This window comes from Pseudorasbora parva, chromosome 16, assembly GCF_024679245.1.
Source record: "Pseudorasbora parva isolate DD20220531a chromosome 16, ASM2467924v1, whole genome shotgun sequence".
NCBI lineage: Eukaryota > Metazoa > Chordata > Actinopteri > Cypriniformes > Gobionidae > Pseudorasbora > Pseudorasbora parva.
The window spans coordinates 3,953,692-3,973,425 of record NC_090187.1 but is presented as its reverse complement, the minus strand read 5'-3'; the positions used below and the strand labels follow the sequence as shown (position 1 = coordinate 3,973,425).

General features: G+C 39.4%; 1 protein-coding gene across 6 annotated transcripts in view; it reads right to left on the bottom strand.

Moving 5' to 3' along the window:
* kirrel3b (kirre like nephrin family adhesion molecule 3b) overlaps window positions 1–17,906 on the bottom strand; it is a 262,665-nt gene extending 244,759 nt beyond the window's left edge. For all 6 annotated transcript variants that reach the window (XM_067419247.1, XM_067419249.1, XM_067419250.1 and 3 more), the window contains exon 1: window positions 17,398–17,906. In XM_067419247.1, the coding sequence (XP_067275348.1) occupies window positions 17,398–17,440 (43 nt within the window). In that variant the 5' untranslated portion in view covers window positions 17,441–17,906. The remainder of the gene's footprint in view (window positions 1–17,397) is intronic.
* Window positions 17,907–19,734: the final 1,828 nt, after the last annotated feature.

Here is a 19,734-nt window from a genome sequence, read left to right as displayed (position 1 = left end):
TTATATATATATAATTTTTTTTTTTTTTTTTTTTTTTAATCCTTAAAATGTCCTTCTCATTGTACATCTCAACAAGGTAGATCTATGATCTGTTGCTCCAAAACACCATAGGTTCAATTACACGCAGCTGCGCTGCAGTAAATGTACGGTCATTAAATATTAAAACAGACCCCTGGAGACCCTTTAGTCATCGCATATAGGTGAACAATTATTTGTGCCTAATTGTCCGGCATTCACAGTTAAAGACTCTGACACTGGCAGCAAGCGACATTTCTGACAGCTGTATCTCTGACCCATTTCACCCGCGGCCCGTCTCTCATTAAATTAGAGACAACAATACTCACACCTGTCAGTGGATAGTAAGCCACCTCTCCTTCTGTCCTCCCCTGTTCCCTCTGTCTTTCTTTCTCATCTTAAGAGAAGCTTGGGTTCCACATGTGGGGGTCCCTCTCCTCTTCTGACCTGTAAATACTGCAGGAGGTCTGGAGACTGATTCTGTCTGACAGCCCCTCACCGACGTAATGTCTTATGCCCTCTCTTTCACTGCCATCTCCCCTGCTCTCTTCCACTTGTCTAAGCATTTTAATGACATATGCTCGCAGGCTTTCTCCAGCCACAGTCATACTAGCAGAGCGTGCCTTCCTCTGAGCAAGGGATGTTTGCAGAAGAAAGGAGGGGATGAGTTATGTGGACTGATTTGTTGCTCCATTTTCATTATAAGCAATGTCGAGAACGAAAACGCATTTTCCTTGCACAAAGTGGTTAATTTGCCTCTGTGATAGCCAAGTCTCCAACACCCGATCTTTTCATCTCTCACTTCCTCTTCCCGCTCATCCCCCCTCTTTGTCTTTTTCATCATGTTCATTTCTTCCCCCGATCATTTCAGCTGTATCTTCCCAGAATGTCTCACTGCAGCCTTTTGTACTAATTTATGAAAACTTTTTTTTTTTTTTTTGAGTGATGGAACATTCTGCCTCCATTGCGAAGTGAGCTGCCTAGACTACATTTTAAGACACTATAGGTGCATATCTGATGCGGTATAAAAAAGCTGGCAGAATAACTATATCCCTTCTGTCAGTCCAATTATTAGATTCACATCAATCCCAAAATGCATTGTCTTTAGTAATACTACTACTACTACTACTACTACTACTACTACTAATAATAATAATAATAATCGCTATAGCTGAAAGCAACTATTGTCAGGGCCAAGCACAACAGAAGCAAAAAAGGAAGCTAGCAGCAGACCAACTCGATCAGACTTTTTAAGATATGTGCGAAAGTTGTTTGAGTGCTAAATCACAATGTTGCACAAACCATTAGGCAAGACCTGGCACATTTGGCATCATTGAACTCAGCAAGGAAAATAAGGCAACCAATTCCAAAGTTATAATCATGTTAAAATTTGATTTTACCACTAGGTGGTGCTCCATCAGGGCATCGGGAAGATGGCCCATACAGAGTTTCGTAATGATACGGTAATTTGTTTCTAAAATACAGGATTTTACTTTGTAATGCGTATTATAAAAGACTCGTGCAGATTTGTAACTATTTTACTTTACTGCCTATTTTGTGTGAATTTAAACAATCTCATTATGTGTTTTCATATACAATCTGCTTATAGGCCTCTGAAAGCTAGGTCATAGGGATGGACATTCATTCTTGCTTTTTATCATATGTTTCTGCACAAATCACATTGTTCAAATTTAGATATAATTGCCACCTTATGAAATAGTTAAAAGAGTTAATCATGAGATTGAGTTTGGAAGTTATTAGCTTTATCTACATGTTAATTCAAAACTCTATTAATTTTGAGATGAGGTTTGAGTCTTAGAAGGCAGCTGTCTATGTTGGCAGACTAAGCAACTCATTGTTTTGGAACCGACCCATTTCTAGCTGAGATTATTTACCCAATAGCTGTGTACACTAAACAGCTGATGATTAAAAAAAAAAAAAAAATAGCCAATGGGGTCACGTTGACTATTTGGTAACGAACAGTTTTAAAGTATCTTCTTTTGTGTTCAGAAGGAGAAAGAAATTCATACATCTTTGGAACCATTTGAGGGTGAGTAAATTTGAGGGTGAGTATTTATTTGTTATTTTTTTTGGAAGAACTATCCCTTTAAGGTTCTGTTCCAGTCAGGATTCTCCCTGTGAAGACTGTCGACAACAAAGCAGTTCACTAGGCTTTGGAACAGAGTCTCCTGTAGCTAAGATAAATGCCAACTACACATACACACCCCCACCCCCCCACACACACACTCTGTTCTGTCCCCATCCATGTCCTACATAATTTTGGAGCAGGGGAGCACTAGAGCAAGCACGGTGATGAAAAGGGTCCCGGCGGTCCTGCTGAGGGCTAGTTTATGTCGCTGTGGCCCATTCCTCTGTCGTGCTGAGTGGCTCCCACCTCCAGGGACCTCAGGTTGAAATCTGGTTCAGGTCTCCACTGGGCCTGGCTCTTCTGTTGCGACATCATTAATTCCGCTCAGAGAATTCCACCAGCCATAGATACCAGTCCATCTCTCTTTCTCTCTCTGTTTTCTCTCTGTTTTCCTCTTGCCTACTTCTATCTCTTTGTTGCCTCATCCCTTTCGCAAACCTACGTCTTTCAAAAGCTAAATCTAAAACTTTTGTTCTTCCTTGTTTATTTTGATCTCTTCGCTCTCTGGTTTAAGAATTTGGTCTGGGGAATAACAGTATAACACGTGCATGGTGATGTTTCCGCTTGTGATGTCTGATCAACAAAAGGACAGTCAGGTCAGGATTGTCCTATACAATTTTTCTGGTGACAAATAATTGGTCTGAACATGAAGCATTTCTTGACGAAACACAATATGAACATATTTGATGTTTAATATACAGTTAAATGAAGAAGGGTTTTTGAGCAATGGGCTAGGCTACGAAAATCAAACGACAAGTGAAATTGTTGCGTGTTATAGAAAAGACATTACAACAGATACAAACACCCCTTTGTATCACTTTATAGTAACTGGTACAGTGGGAGGACAGGAAATGATGCAATCGTCACTCAAACTCATGCCGCCCGCATTGCAATAACCGTTAGGCCACGAGTCTGACAGCCAGACATCAAATTACAAGGAATGCATGTTTCAGACTTTGAGTGCTTTACTTTCTCAGTGGAGAGAATTGGGATTCGGTTTCCTCATATTTTCTATTCATCATCGTCTCTCATTAAAGGGGAGGAACATCAGGGTGCCGCCCCTGTCCTGCACGTGGCCTGTGCGCTTGCCCCCTTAATTGCCCACGAGCCCTTTGATGGAGTCGGTTTTTCCATTTTCACCTCAGCGGAGACAGAATGATGAGCGCGACAGAGGTGATGGAAAGGACTATGAAGTAGATGCCATTTTCGCTGAGGACACCATAAAGGGCTCGGGCATGAAAAGACCCCATAATTCTGTCTGTCTCTCTCATTCGTTTTCCTTCTCTTTCACTCCCTCATCCCGCACGCACGATGCTAGAAGTGTTTTCTGCCTTTGTTAGCCTTGTCTGCTGGTTTACAAGATGAAAGTCACTTGTTTGGCAACCTTCAAAAGCAGGACACAGAAGGCCTGAAAGTCGTCTTTGTCTCTGACACTTCAATGTGCTCTCTAGCACTTTGAGAGTGTGAGTCTTTATATGTGTATGTATAGCATGCTCTGCCTGAGAGACAGAAAGGTCTTATTCGTTTAACACAGCATAATAGAGAAGCAAACGTGGATGTGCCTAAGGTGGTGTGTGTTTATATGCCATTTGTGCGGTTGTAACTAAGAATTAAGTATCAATGTAAATTCTATGTCAAGCTCTTTATTAAATAAAGCAATAATCTTTATAGTATGTTAGGCTACTTTTTTCAATCAATTCAGGTTGTATTTCAAAGAGAAAAGGTGGCTTGACTAGGTGGCAAATTTGTGTTGCATCACAAACCATTACCATTTGTTTCGTCCATTGATGAAACCAAAGATATTATTGAGCCAATCCAGATCTTCCAATATACTCCAGCCAGAGAGTCCATCAATACACAAGAGACATGCTTGGTGTTATGAAATTCACTTGGAGAACTTGGGGTTGTTGGTCACGGACACCAAACTTTCTTAAAACGCTGTGATTTAAATGGATCACCTGTTTTTTAATTCTTTGTCAGACAGTGTTTATGAAACATTTTATTCTAGCTTCATGCATATTTCATCAACACTTGAATGCAAGTAAGTTTCATTAAAACAGCAACATTTTGAGCAAAAAGCTGAGAAAATCATGTTTTTGTCCAGATCAGATTCAGAACGATGATCAACACACAGATGGAGTAGATCGAGTCCATCAACACCCCAAAGCTTCACAGTGCTATAGCTCATCCTGCATTTCATTCAGTCACATTAGGCAGTTTTAAATTATATGCTGTTTAATGTTGGCGATCACATAATTTTACATATCCATCTGCTTACATATGTCATAACTTGTTTTTGCTTCTTTTTCGCCTGTGTTTTGATCAGGAGATTTTGTACTCTTTCCCTACTGTTTAACAGTGAAAACACGGAAATCTGTAAAATTCAGTCAATGGCAAGGACGGAGTTAAATTGTCTTCCATCCTCACGTTGAAAGGCCAAAATGAGAGCAAGAGTAAATGTTTTTTAATCTGTGGGAGAGGATTTTTTTTTGAAAAAAAAAAAAAAAAAAAAAATCCTTAATACAAGATAAATTTACTTAAGTATCAAAGTTGCTTATAAGATAGTTGTATTGTTTTCAGATAATGACATTTGAATAAAGTGTTTTCTGACTCTTAGTGACACTTTCTCTCTCCCTTGTTTTAAGCATAAATCTGACAACAATTTGTGATGTATGTTTAAAACTAAAATAACCTGAATTTGCCACTGTGCTTAGAAAAAATATATTTCATTCAAGATATACGTTCTATTATCTGCTTCTAAAAAAGGCAATACATTTTACCTTGTGTAACAGTATACGTATATTCTATCGAGACAAAATACTAGCAACGAAAAATATATATATATCTGAGAGCTTTGGAGTTCAACATGATCATCCCAAGTTTATCAGTGGTGTTTTTTGAGATTAAAAATAAAGTGTGTATATATATATATATATAAAGCAGTTCAGGCTTTTTTTGTGTTTGGATTGATTATGAGAAAATGTGTCTTAGTAATACAATTACCATACGCTGAACTGGCACACTGATGTGTGTCATCACACAAACAGACAGGCATATCGGCATTAAGGATTACCTAGGCAGTTTCGGTTACCTTTCATTTGTAACAACAATCCCATTCCTTTGAGCATTTCCAGCTTTCTGAGGCGATAACTTTGTTTACCTTTTGAGGTATTGTGTGTTGATGCTCCTAATCAGACAACAATTAGATAACATAGCCTGTGAATGGGAATAAATCCCCCTGAGTCTTGCTGGAAAACAGAAACGCTTTACTTTCTTAAACATCTCAAAACAGTGCATTTTTATCCCAAAAGCCAGCTCTTCACTGCAATTTAGCTTTCTTTCTCTACCTATCTATTTACCTATTGTCTTTCCTCTTCAGTTCAGAGAAAGGCCTACAGATGGGAAGAAGTTGCTCAAAGGCATTCACTTTCACATATTATCCACAATATCCTAACATTTTTCCAAAGTGTCTTACAAATGGGAATTAATTCAAGTAGAATCAATTAACCCAAGGGAGAATGGGTAGTACAACATTAGACCAGACATTTTGTGAAGAAGTAGATCTGTCAAGTACTTCCAGTAGTGGTGTCTAGATATTTGTCTGGGTATTTCAATGGATCCCAGGGTTCTGATGAAGGTTGAGAGTTTATTGTGTCACCAAGGAATAAAAAGTGACCTTGTAAACACACTGGACACCATTCATTCACCGGCGGCCGGGGATGAGACAGAACGTAAATCTGATTGGAAGCGTCCAGGTGCTGAATGCTAGTGATGGTGCCTTAAATTTGATGTTGGCAGTGTGACGTGGCTCCTCTTTTGCTCTCGTTCGAGGAAATGTGATTTACAGTGAAGGCTTAATCATTGATGTGGAGCTTCCTGTGACCCTACATCCTTTTTCTCTCAACATCCTCAAACACCCTAACCCAGTGTAATGTGTGTACCACACACACTTACAGGCTATCAACTCTCTCTCTCTCTGCCTCAGACCCATATCTTTTATATGGCTGCAGTCCACTTTGCTGCCATTATACTGCTCTTCATGGTAACATTATCACTTAAGATAAGGGGTTCAATAAACTGCACTCTCTTTTAGGGGGCACTCTACTCTTAATCCAATCTCTGAACGTTTGCACCTTTATCACTGGCCTTACTGTAGACCCTCACCTCATCTCCAGCCTCCCTTCCAATAAAGTCGGCTCTCAGCCAACGGCGGGCCGTTGTTGAGAGTTAGTTTTGGCATTGTGTCAGAACCTGTCTGTTGTGTTCATGAGTAAATTATGTTTTATTCTGAACTGTTCTGTATTGACGTAATGTGTGTGGAGAACGGAAGTGATGAGTAAACAAGATGGATGAAGTTTGCTACTTCTGTCTCGTGTGCTTTATAGCTGTTGACTAAGTCACACCGTCTGTGTGATTTTGGCCGATTGAGGATTTTGAATCACCATCGGGCAGTCGGTGAGACGGATCACTGTGATTGGCTGTTCGACTCAGTGAATCAGTGCATGAGAACAATAAGCAAACACACACTGAATACACACTGAGAAGGCTGTTCTTATTTTACATATTCATCTTATGCGAGCAAATATTATCCTAATGACATGGCCATCTGGAATGAAGCAAGTGAGGACCAATTGCATGGTTCATATTCAAAACAGGAAGCCAGCGCTGCTTTGTTTACAGTATGTATATTCACAGAACTAGTTTCGGTTTCTGTAGACAGTTACGGGGCAGTCGTGGCCTAATGATTACCGAGTCAGATTGGTAACCCGAAGCTTGCGGGTTCAATTCTCAATACTGCCAGAAAAATACTGAGGTGCCATTGAGCAAGGCACCTAACCCCGAATCGCTCCCAGGGCACCCCAGCTCTGGGTATGTGTGTCCATGGTGTGCAGTGTGTGTATATTCTCTACTCACTGCTTGTAATGTGTGTGCACTAACTTCAATGGGTAAAATGGAAAGGACAAATTCAGAGTATGGGTTACCATAGTTGGCCTTCACTTCACTTCACTTTACTTCACATCATGTATTTTTTTTTATTTTGTATTTAATCTCACAAAGGTGCATTGGCCTTGATGTGGGTGACACAAGGTGACAATGCACTGCTAGTTCTTTGATGTCAGTTTGATGTGTCATGGCCTTTAACCCCGTCAGTTATTCACCAAGATCCAACAGAGCCATTGAGGAGTTGATTAAATCCATTTTAAGTGGCAATTCCTATATGGAGAGGTAGGTTTCTTTCACGGGTGGGCAAGGGCAGGGCCATGGGGAGCTGGGTCGTGGCCAAGTGGCGGCACAGCATACTAGTGCCTCCTGGCCGACTCTCTGATTCGCTCTAATGTCCTCAGGAGACCGAGCCGAGACCACTGTCAACTGGCCCGGGAGGCTGGCCAGATTGAAACCCCTGCCAGCATGTTTGAAAGGATAGCAAATCATTTAGCCACCCTGATGGCACATTAGCATTTTCAGGCAACGTACTGGCATGGAATAACTGCACACTATTAAACTCCCTTTGAAGTCGACGCTCGCAGGATACCACTGTAAATATGTTTAAATAAATAGGAGCACCATCTGAATGGAGCTCAACAGGAACCGAATCATAATGCACAAAAAAGCTTTGGCTAATTACAGCATGACTAACATTGTTTGCACTCTCTCACAGAGAAGCACTCTGACACTCAAAGCACAAAGCCGAATCTGAGGTGATTTTTTTTTTCAGCACAACAATGATGAGAACACATAGACTGAAAGCTGGGAAATAAAAGAATGAAGGACACGTAGGTGTTTGGAGAGCCAAGTCCCTTGCACGCTGAATTCAGCATATGAGAAAAAAATGGAAAAAATGGGAAAAAAAACACACTTGCTTTATGGCAGTAATCAATAACCAGATAATTTATCGACGCATTCCTATTCTTTGCGAGTTCAATACAAACAGCATAAATTGTCTATGAGATTATGTACTGAATATATGTTGTGAGCTGTATATTAAGACATTTCACAACATTACTATAACATGTACAGCTGTCACTGGGAGGGTACCTTTTCAAAAGCTACACCTTTGTATCTAAAGAGTGCCAGGGGTGGCCAGGTAAGACCCAGTGATTTTATTAGGGTGGCCAAAAAAAAAAATATAAAAGTATACAACCAATCAAAAGGCCTATCATTTTCAGGAAACATTTATTTTTATTTTATTTTAAATAGGGCTCTTATGTGGTTGATTTAAAATTAATGAATTACACAATGTGACGATTAATGAATCAAATTAATCACACATAAAATGTGGCTGAGAAATGACTCCCAAAAGATAATTTAAAATCATTGTTGTGTAAAAAATATATATATATATATAAATAAAAATAAAATAAAAAAATAAAATAAAATAAACATTACAAAAAATAGCTTCAGAAAAAAATACTTTGGAATAAACTACTCCTTTATCGTTTGATTTGATTAATATGGAAATATGAAACGATTTTTAATGAAATGATACTGTATATATACTGTTATACTGACTTGGAGATGAACAGTTCTGCTTTGTCTTCATATTTTCGTTGGTAAACTCAGGGCTACTGAATTCGAGATTGCCTGAAGGAGGTGGTCTGAGTTCGTTTATTGACCGTTTTGTTAGCGTTTCGTTCTATGTTTTTATGCTCGTACAGCTGCTTCACCAAGCGGGCATTTCTAGTGTTGCCATGTCCACTTATTATAGACATATTTGGGCTTGTTATTTTCCCCATATTAATAGGTACACTGACAACTTAGTTCAGCTGGAGTGTTTACATGGCATTTGTGTAAGTGTCAGTTATTTTTAACTGGAACATTTTTTTTTTTTTAAATCAGCTGTTATAGCATAAAAAAGCTTGCACAACAGGGGTGGCCAGAGGCGTAGCCAAGCTTCAGTTAAGGGTGGCCACCCCTTAGCTTCACCTCTGCATATTAGTCACTCAAAGGTACACATTGGTTCCAAAAGTGTACATATTAGTACCTATTACCTACTATACATTGTAATGCATTTGGTTGACTAAATGTAGTGATTCCAGTTAGCTAACACATTTCAACATCAAATGTTGAGGTGTTTTAGCTAACTGGAATCACTCTACAGCTCCCTCTGTAGGTTGTAACCATAATGCACTCAGACCACCAGAACATTTACTCTATTTTAGGGATTCACATCATGCTCCAAACAAAACAATTCCTCTGACACAAGCATCAAATCCCCCCATTTCCATTGACCAACATTCTAATTAGCCTGCCAGAAATATGAAATATCACCCATATAGAGTGCAAAGTGAGGAAACAGTCAGAAAGAATGAAAGCTGGAAGAAGGAAAAGAGGCACAGTTGCTGTCTCTGCTGCTGTCTGTGTTGTAATCCCTCCTTTAGCACGCTAATTAGCAGCATTAGCATGGCTGAGAGCTGAAAACTTGTTTGAGTTCTGCTTGGAGGAACTATACGTAAGATAGCAGCTATTAGTATTCCTGCAAACAGACTCAAAAAGTGACGAAAGCTTTCAGAAACTTGCTTTAACTTTCAAGGTTTGCACCGCACATTTTGACTTTTAATGTTGTTTTGCCAATGAAACATTTGTCTGGAACAGACTAAGCAAGACCTTGAGTTACTAAACCAAACATGTCAGTTGCATGTACGATATCTGCCTTTGACTATCTGAATCATCTCCTAGATACTATTGTTTGGTAAGCATAATATCAGGTACACACCTTCCCTTGTCTTTCTATGATTCCCAGAGTACAAGTTTAAAGACTGATTAGCATTTATATTGCCATGCTAGGGCTCACTGCTGTAATCGGTGTTGCACAGCAGCCCACCACTGCTACCACCACACACATCTACTCACATATACACAAAATAAGCTGCCACGTCACTCTGCTGTCCGTATAACACACTGAAGTGAAACTGGCTGGAGAGTGAGGGATCGAGACAAAGACTGAGTCCGTCAGGTTTATTCAGGTGTAATATTACGCCATCCCAAAAACTTCCAGCAAAGAGATCACAAGCCACTGTCAGTTTAGCAACCCAATTCCTCCAATCCCCCGCATACTGCCACACTACATACGTCTGTGACTCTCACTCCTGTCAGCCATTAACTCTTTTATTTACCACCACACCAACACAGTATACACTATAGAAGGTATGGAGAGGATAAACCAGGGATTTATAGCCTAAGATATTATAAAAACGTTTGCCCTTTTCCTACCAAAGATGTCAATAATACAGACAAAGGCTTGATCTGTTAGCATGCTAGGTAGTCAAGCTAACCAGCAAAACTAATCAGCCAGCCTATATATATATATATATATATATATATATATATATATATATATATATATATATATATATATATATATATATATATATATGTGTGTGTGTGTGTGTGTGTGTGTGTGTGTGTGTGTGTGTGTGTGTGTGTGTGTGTGTGTGTTTCTTTTCTTAGTTTTTTTTTTTTTTACAAAATATGTATTTACAGATAATACACTCTAAAATATGCTGGGTTATTTAAATATGGACAATATTATATCTTATTATATATCTAATTCTAATTATTTCTAATTCAGGCAAAACAACCCCTTGGGTCGAAATGTTGTTTCTTTTTGAAGAAATCTTTAGGAGCAGCAGAGGCAGTGTGCAGATTCTTGTTAACTTCGAGTTAATTGCTTCATTTGATCTAGCACCTGCAAAAAGTTTGTTGGATGTGCGCACAATTCTTCTTTAAATTGACACACTTTGTAATCTCCTTTTCAACTTAAGTTTTACTTAACATATTTAATTATGTGCTATGTATTAAAGTAATACACTTATTTTGAATAAAGTAACACATTATTAATCTACATTATTAAAATTGTACATGCACATTATTATAATTTTAACTTGAATGTGTTATTTGATGTTACATTTAAAGTTAGTATATTTAAAATGCTGTATATTGTATTTTCATCATTACAAATATCAATTGCAAATACATGACATAAGGGTCAAAAGAAATTACATTAATATTTTTTATTTTTTTTTATTTTACAATAAATACTTTTGGCAATTTGGCAATTCACTTTAACCACATCTCAAAGACATTTAATCATGAAATGACATATACAGATGAATTTATTAAACACCGACGAGTTTAGTTTACCTCTCAAAATACAAAATACAAACACCCCCCACCCCATTTTTAGTTGTCTTAGTACATATCGCCAGCTAAAGCGGGAACAACATCTCTCCCGCAGTTGATTCCATGTATTATGTTGCAATTTAGACGCTATTAATCTCAGCCATAATCTGTAGCAAAATCCTTGTGGTGTTCCTGGGAGGCTGGCCCTCCATTACATTCTGAAACTCTCTTTGCCTAACCCAGGTTCATGGAGAGAGATGTTTCCCTCCCTTCTTGCCCCCTCCGGCTCTCTGCCCATCCTTACGGAATAAACAGAGAGAGCTGAGAGGAAACTCGGCAGGTGACCTCATGATCACCGCAGCATCTGCTTGAATTACTTAACATCACGCTCAGCAGACATGTAATCCCACATAATGCCCATTTCTCAAAAAGTGCACCAATTTGGATAAATCCAGAAATTTAGCTCTATGGCCCTGAGATTTCCACAGGGATGGCTTTATAAGCACGGAGGGCACAGGGTGGGTACAGGTCAGGGGTGTGGGCGAGGATGAGAGAGATGAAGGGTGGGGGGTGGCGGGATTGGTTTCTGCTACTGTGCTTTAGAGCAACGATTTCATTGGTGCAGCTTAATAAAGTCCAGTAAACACATTTTGTTTATGCACAGAGCTTGTCAGCAAAGCTGCTCTCACTGGATTTCAGGAATCAAGGCCAAATCAACGGCCATCTTCTTTTGACCTGAATCTGAAGAGGTACAAACAGCCCAACCAAACAGAGAATCTATCTGGATTCTGTTTTAAAAACGGAAATAAAAATAAAATAAAAATAAAATAAAAAGAGGAAAGAACACACTCTATATTGCGGATATTTTGAATTGTAAAGTCTCAGGTCTCAGGTCTCCTACTCTGCCAATGCAATGTCTTCCCATAACTCCTCCAGTTGTTCATGGTTATAACATTAGGAGATTCTGACATTTATTGTTATAATAACTATTAGACTTTTAAATACCGTTTTTTTTTTTTTTTGGGGGGGGGGGGGGGGTGTAGGGTTGGAAATGACATTTTAAAAATTCTTTGATATTTACGGGTTTTCCATATTCGTGAAAGGGCATTAGATTGCAGGGTTTTCTTAACAGTGCATGAAACTTCTTAAACTAAACAGGAAATTAAATATAAATATAAGGTAAAACTTTATTTTAAGGGGTAAAGTTAACAACTATTAACTAGTTGCTTATTAGCATGCATATTACTAGGATATTGGCTGTTTATTACTACTTGTAAAGCACATATTAATGCCGTAATCTGCATGACCATATTCTACATCCCTAAATCCTACCCAATACCTAAACTTAACCTTACTAACTATTAATAAGCAGTAAATTAGGAGTTTATTAAGGCAAAAGTCTTTGTTAATATTAAATGTGTTCCCCATACTAAAGTGCTAGCAAATATAAATATTTATATTTTATGAAATATAAAATGTTCCATCTCTATTTTCATCAGAAACACTATTACTTCTAGAAAATAACCTCCCTATCTCGGATAAATGCCATATTCATTACCATGCCACTCTCTCAGAGAGTTGTCATGACAAAACTGCAATGTTAATGTATTTGGTCTTGGTGGAATAGATCCGCTATGCCGCTGAGACTTGCTATTACCAATATATTCACAGCAATCATGCTGCCGCACATATTACATACATTAAATGACCCTCATAACAGATATACAGGTGGAGTTGGGGAAGGTGGAGTGCTGAAAAATGCTAACAACCATCAATGTCTAGTATTTAAATGTTGAGCAGCAAACAATCATGCGATCGCTTCCATATTGAAATAAGGACATATAAACCTGTACCAGTTTCATGGCAGATCTTTGTATTTGTCAGTGTTATATCAGTAGGCTAATATTGGCAGGGAAGGTATTAGAGGGGTCACATTCTTACCAACCACATTAAAAGAGTTGGACCTCACACCAGGCACAGACAAAATAACAGTAGGTGGTCACTGCTCAGCGACTCATATGTATCCATAGGCAGAGTCAGGCTAGTCAGCTTTTTTGCTTTGCTTGTCAATAAAGAATGACAGCAAGAAGAACAGAAAGAATACTGATACGTGTTTACTGTCCGTGATGACTATGCATTTATGTCGTTTGGAAACGACCCGTCGCTGGCATACAAAATGTCTATAAAAAATGGCCTCGCCTAAGAAGAAATCGGAATGCCGTGCAGAAATATGAAATTAATTAACCCTGAAATATGACTGAGATGCAAAAATCCATTACATTTGATCGGATTTGGTCCATGTTGAAAAAGGATTTGTGATGTTACAAAGAATTATTTGCTAAGTCTGAACGAGGAAAATTGTTCCACATTCTAAAATGAAACGCACTGAGATGTTTGATTCCTATTATGCTCGTATAAGGCAGCTGAGATTTGGCCTGAAAACAGCCAAAAGTGACATTTTAATTACCAGCCTGGTGAGGTGCGGCTTAGAGAGAGAGAGAGAGAGAGAGAGAGAGAGAGAGAGAGAGAGAGAGAGAGAGAGAGGACACTAAAACCTGCTTTCTAGGGTTAAGACACAGCTTACGCCCTTGGCTGCGTGGGGACTTAAAACCAGACGCTCCTGAAGAGCATTTGCATCATCTATCAGAACAAGACGGCAGCGGTTAGGAGAGGATGACGGGGGGAGGGAGAGACTGATGGAGGACAAGAGGAATATGGATAGACATAGACAATCTTCAGATCTGTGTCACACTGCCCCCAGTGGACTTGAGCACGAGAGGGGAAGAGGACAGCTGAATAATGTGTAATGAGACACTCTCTAACGTTGAATCCTGCAACAGAGTATTGGTTGGGAGAGACATGCGTATATATTAAAAGGGCTTTTTTATGATGTTGTGCTAAAATGCCATTAAAAACACTGATTTCCCTTGTGACACAGGCAGTGACAGAATACAGTTACTGAGAAAAGCATCAGATGGAAGAAAAGTGGACAGATGAAAGAGAATTACAGTGTGTGTGTGTGTGTGTGTGCGTGTGTGTGTGTGTGTGTGTGTGTGTGTGTGTGTGTGTGTGTGTGTGTGTGTGTGTGTGTGTGTGTGTGTGTGTGTGTGTGTTGACTTGTTTTTATATAAAGACATGTTTTAAGAAAATATATCTAGAATATGGGTTTAGTTACTTTTCTTAATTCACTGGATAATAATTTTCACATACATCTAATAACATTTAATGAGGTTTATGGTTTTAAAAAATATATAATAAATCCAAATGAGGTGAGAGAAACTTATTTCAAAATATTCTTCCAAAACAGGACTTGGATTTAAATTTATCTTGGTAAATGGTGATGAAAAATGGCTTTTTTATATTGATAAAGCAACATTTTCATCTGAGGAACGGCAACATAAATTTGATTGTTTTGCAGTTAAAATATCCAAACACCCTTCAAACTTTTTATTTTTTTTCTATGGATATAGCATCATTTCATAAGATAATAAGACATGTTTTCAGAAAATATATCTTAAATTAAGTTTTAACCCACTGGCATTTTATGTTTTTCTCATTTCAAGCATAAATCTAATAACACTTAATGAGTTTATGATTAAAACAAGAAATGAATGCCAGTGGGGTAAGATAAATAAACCCAATTCAAGATGTATTCCCCCAAAACAAGTCTTATTATCTCAAGCAATTTCGATTTTCAAGCAATTTTACCTTGTTCTAAGAATTTTTGCATATATTTTTTTGTGAGAAATTAGAAAAGAAAGTGTTGAAAAGTGCGTTTTTTCATAACAATTAGATAAAAAACTCCCTTCTGACACGGGCAGTGGCGTGAAACCGATATAGCGAGAAGAAACGTTCTCATCTGCGGGACGTATGAGAAAGGAGAAATAAAACAAAAGTGGACATATAGAGGAGCTAGAGTCTGCCTCTAAGAAAATGAACAAACTATGACTAAGAGAGCGAGAAAAAAAAGACAAAAAGAGAATGAGAGAGAGAGAGTCAAGCTTTTGGACAGAAGGTTTGCCTGTGGTGCGACAGCTTTCTGTGCCGCACAAGGGTGAGCTTTTGCCCGACTGTGTGCCATCAGTTAGGGCTTGTCACCAGGTGTGTGTGTGTGTGTGTGTGTGTGTGTGTGTGTGTGTGTGTGTGTGTGTGTGTGTGTGTGTGTGTGTGTGTGTGTGAGTGAGAGAGGGAGGGAAAGTGCCCTACATATACCCTCAACTCTTGACAAAAACTCAATACGGTCTTTCTAAGCTCTCAGCGAAGCAATTGGACTTGCTTCTCCTCATCCTTCTTTTTCTCCCCTAAATAAAAGACTTGTTTTTCTCCAGGACTTTTTCTTATATATTTATTTCAGCTGACACTGGTTTACTTCATAAACAGCAATAATGTGTAAAACACAATCTAGCTTTGGGGAACCTGCCATCCCCAGGGGCAGAGCGGGGCGACAAGAGCGGCTGTTGTTATCTCGTGTTTACCTGCCTGTTTTGCTTTTATTTTTTATAACCACAATACCTAGCTCAGCTCAACTGCACAGCAAAGCAAAACAAGGCGACTTTGCCTGGTGCGTGATGCTTTCTGTGCGCTGAGAGCTTTAAAGAGTTAGACGGGAAGGAGATCAGACAGACTGTCTGACTGCCTTTCTATTGGCGGCAACTGTGTATTGTTAGAATGTTGCATGAATATCTCCATAATTATGATCTTTTTAATCATGATTTCAAAGGCTAATGATGCAATATGACAGCTTATTCATTTAATGAATACGTTTGATGCATGGACAGTTGGTTATGCCAACTTCCTGACAAGAATAGCATATATGAGGACCTTCAGTGTTTTCATGAAAGATATCATCAAATGATGAGCGCTAGTTATCCCCTATCTTCTAAAATGACACACAAAAAAAAGAATATTTGCTGGACACATGGCTAACACTGCTATAAAACTAGATCATAAAGCTGACAACCTCCCGAGGCATGATCTACTAAACAAGAAACGGAGCGCCCCATACTTTACTCTCACTGTCATCCTCAAAGTAGTTCCATACTCTCTCCCCGTTTTCATGTGTGAAGTCATATATTAACACTGTGGGTTATGTGAACGTGCCATCAGATCGTGAGTGAGGGGTACAGTATTTGCAACATTTTAATGAGAGTCGGGGTGAGGAAACAAGTTGAGTGATAAGCAGGTCATTAAGTTTGCTCTGCCAACTCTGCTCAGCTTTGATTCTGGTACGCTGTGTGATAACCGTGAGGGGGGTGGGGGGTAGATGTTGAGAGAGAGAGAGAGAGAGAGAGAGAGAGAGAGAGAGAGAGAGAGAGAGAGAGATTAGGATATGCCGAATAAATTCTCGTGTTGTACTTAGAAAGACCTGGAGCTCTGTAGCCTAAGATGATTCAATGAAAGTCAGAGGACTTTGCCTTTTTAAACCAAAACGAACTCTTTGTGATGCAGACGGTGCTACGAGGGTCTTCAAATAAAGTCCCGGGGCTTTCGGATTTATTTGAACTTCCTTTTCTGGGTCACCAGTCGCTGCAGAGAAAGACAATCAACTCAATCTATCGTGCGCTGGCGAGTCACTGCCTCGCCCGTTTCAGCTGCTCGCGGAGGGAGCGTACGAGTGAGCCGGCACCCCTCTTAGGGGTCTCGGCGGCAGTCTCCAATTCATTCCGATTGTTTTTCAAAGACAACCACCTGGCGGCAAGCAGCGGAAACATCCGTCAGCCGACGCTAAGCCCGACTGTTTACAGACTGTCTAAGAATAACCGCGCGAGAGACGAGTGCGTTGTTTGCGCTCACTGGTGCGTGAATTGAACATCCTTTGACATGCCTTCGGTCAATAGCCTAACCTCACAAGCAACCAAGATCATAGTGTTCAATGAAACTTGTATAACAGACAAACAAGATGCCGAGGACTTGTTTCCGAGGACTTGTAACCAGGCAGCTTAATAATAGACAAACAAGATGCTGTGCAACTACTTCAAACTGTTTAAGACAAACTCTGGGTTTCGCAGCTGAAACCTCAGAGCTCAAGTCTCTGGTTCAACTCTCCAAGATTCCCTTCTCACACACTGACACAGGACACAACACAGCGGAGACGAGGAGACCGGGCAGCTTACCATGACCTGTCAGCCACAAGATCAGAAAGACCTCCGGGATCATCTCGGCACGGCACTTTGCAGGGGTGGTGACCTCTTGGGCACCGAGGAGAAGTCAAGCTGGGAAAGTTCACGCACGCACCGGCGCACGTCTCTTCTGGCTGGCTGCTATTGTCAGTCCCCCGATGTGCTCTCTTAATAAAGAGAGGCTCTCTGTCAATCTCTCTCTCTCTCTCTTCTAGTGTTCCACTGTTCGCTCTCTTTCTCAGTGTGCTGTGATAACAATCTGCTGTGTTGTCCTACAGTGACTGAAGTGACTCTGTTCTGATGATGCGTGTGCAGGCGCTCTCATAAACTCAGAGTACTCATGCTCTCTCTCTCTCTCCCTCTCTCTCTCGCTCTCACACACTGCTCTTCCATTCTCTGGCTCAGAGTCAGTCTGCCTCTCTCTTTCTCACTCCTCCCACCCCTCCCTCCTCTTCTCTTGCTCTTTCTCTCAGTGGAGGAGCAGGGGGCCGGCTGCACACAAGACCCACCCACCTGATCAAGCATAACAGCACTGTTGAGACAAGAGGCTGGGAGCTAAGAAAGAAAGAAAGAAAGAAAGAAAAAGAAAGAAAGAAAGAAAGAAAGAAAGAAAGAAAGAAAGAAAGAAAGAAAGAAAGAAAGAAAGAAAGAAAGAAAGAAACCATCCATGTTTATAATATTAATGAGCTGTGATTGGATGTTTTGCATGTCAGTCATCTCTTTCTGTCTCAGTGGCTGATTCTGGACAGATGGACCAGACTTGCATAGAGTTTGTTTGCATTAGACTAAAACAACCCAGAGCTGGAAATATATTAGCTCTTCTTTTCCAAATGAGTAAAACAGAGTTTAGACTCATCACGTATTGCCCCCTAATGTAGAAGTTGTTAATCTCACTAATGCATGGCTTGCTAACAAGACTGTTTCACACACTAAATATTGCATGATGCATTTCCCTTCTACTTCCTCTCGTCTCTTCCATAGAAAAGAAGGCATGATGCATTTATTCAGTAAAAAAAAAAAAAAAAACACCAGAAAAGAACAACATGGTCAAAGAATAGCCTACATAGTTTATGTGAATTATTTTAAAGTAATAATCTTAGTTTGTGGTAGCCACAATGAAAGTGTGTGTGTGTGTGTGTGTGTGTGTGTGTGTGTGTGTGTGTGTGTGTGTGTGTGTGTGTGTGTGTGTGTGTGTGTGTGTGTGTGTGTGTGTGAGAGAGCCTGTTTATGTGGTTTATGAGGACACAAATTTGTATAACTACATAGGTATTACACTGGTATTACACTATAAATGTGGTTTATGAGGACATATCAAATGTCCTCATAATTCAAATGGCCTTAAAAACATACTAAATTATGTTTTTTTGAGAAAGTAAAAATGCAGAATGTTTCCTGTGATGGGTAGGTTTAGGGGCTGGGGCAGTGTAAGGGGATAGAAAATACGGTTTGTACAGTATAAAAACCATTACGCCTATGGAGAGTCCCTGTAAACCACATAGACCAACGTGTGTGTGTGTGTGTGTGTGTGTGCGGCCTGGTAATCCCTACGTTATGGGGACAAAATGTCCCCACAAAGATGGCAATATCCAAAATCCTTGTCCTTGTGGGGACATTTTTGGGTCCCCATGAGGAAAACATGAGAAAGTAAAATTGCATTGAGAGAGAGAGAGGAGGAGTGGGGGGGTGGGGGTGACAATAATAAAAGTGGTTATATGTTCTATCTTTTAAACAAAATTGTTTTGTTTTACAAAATGAATCGTAACACTTTAGTTTAGGGTCAGATTCTCACTATTAATTAGTTGCTTAGTATCATGCATATTACTAGGATAATGGCTGTTTATTAATACTTATTAAGCACATATTAATGCCTTATTCTGCATGATTATAGTCTACATCCCTAAATTGCCCAATAACTAAACTTAGTAACTACTGCACAAACTATTAATAAGCAGTCATTATGAGTTTGTTGGGGCAAAATATGTGTAATAGTTAGTTAATAGTAATAATTTGACCCTAATCTAAAGTGTGACCAAAACAAAAAACAAACAAACAACAGAAAATGCCCATGGATTGCTCCATCTGACTGGAGCACAACATTTGAGAATTAATATTTCATGAGAATACTTTTAATCACCTGAAGTCGTTCAGTGGTATTTTACAATAACTAATGTAAAACAATGAGAACGGTCCCGTGTGTTTAAGCTTTTTTAGCTGAAAACCGATGTATATAGAGCAAACCACATGTTTTTCAAGCTATTTAAATACATATGTATTTATCATAGCTGTGTGGGCTGAAGGTCAGTGCTGATGCATCCTCTCTCGACCTCAGTC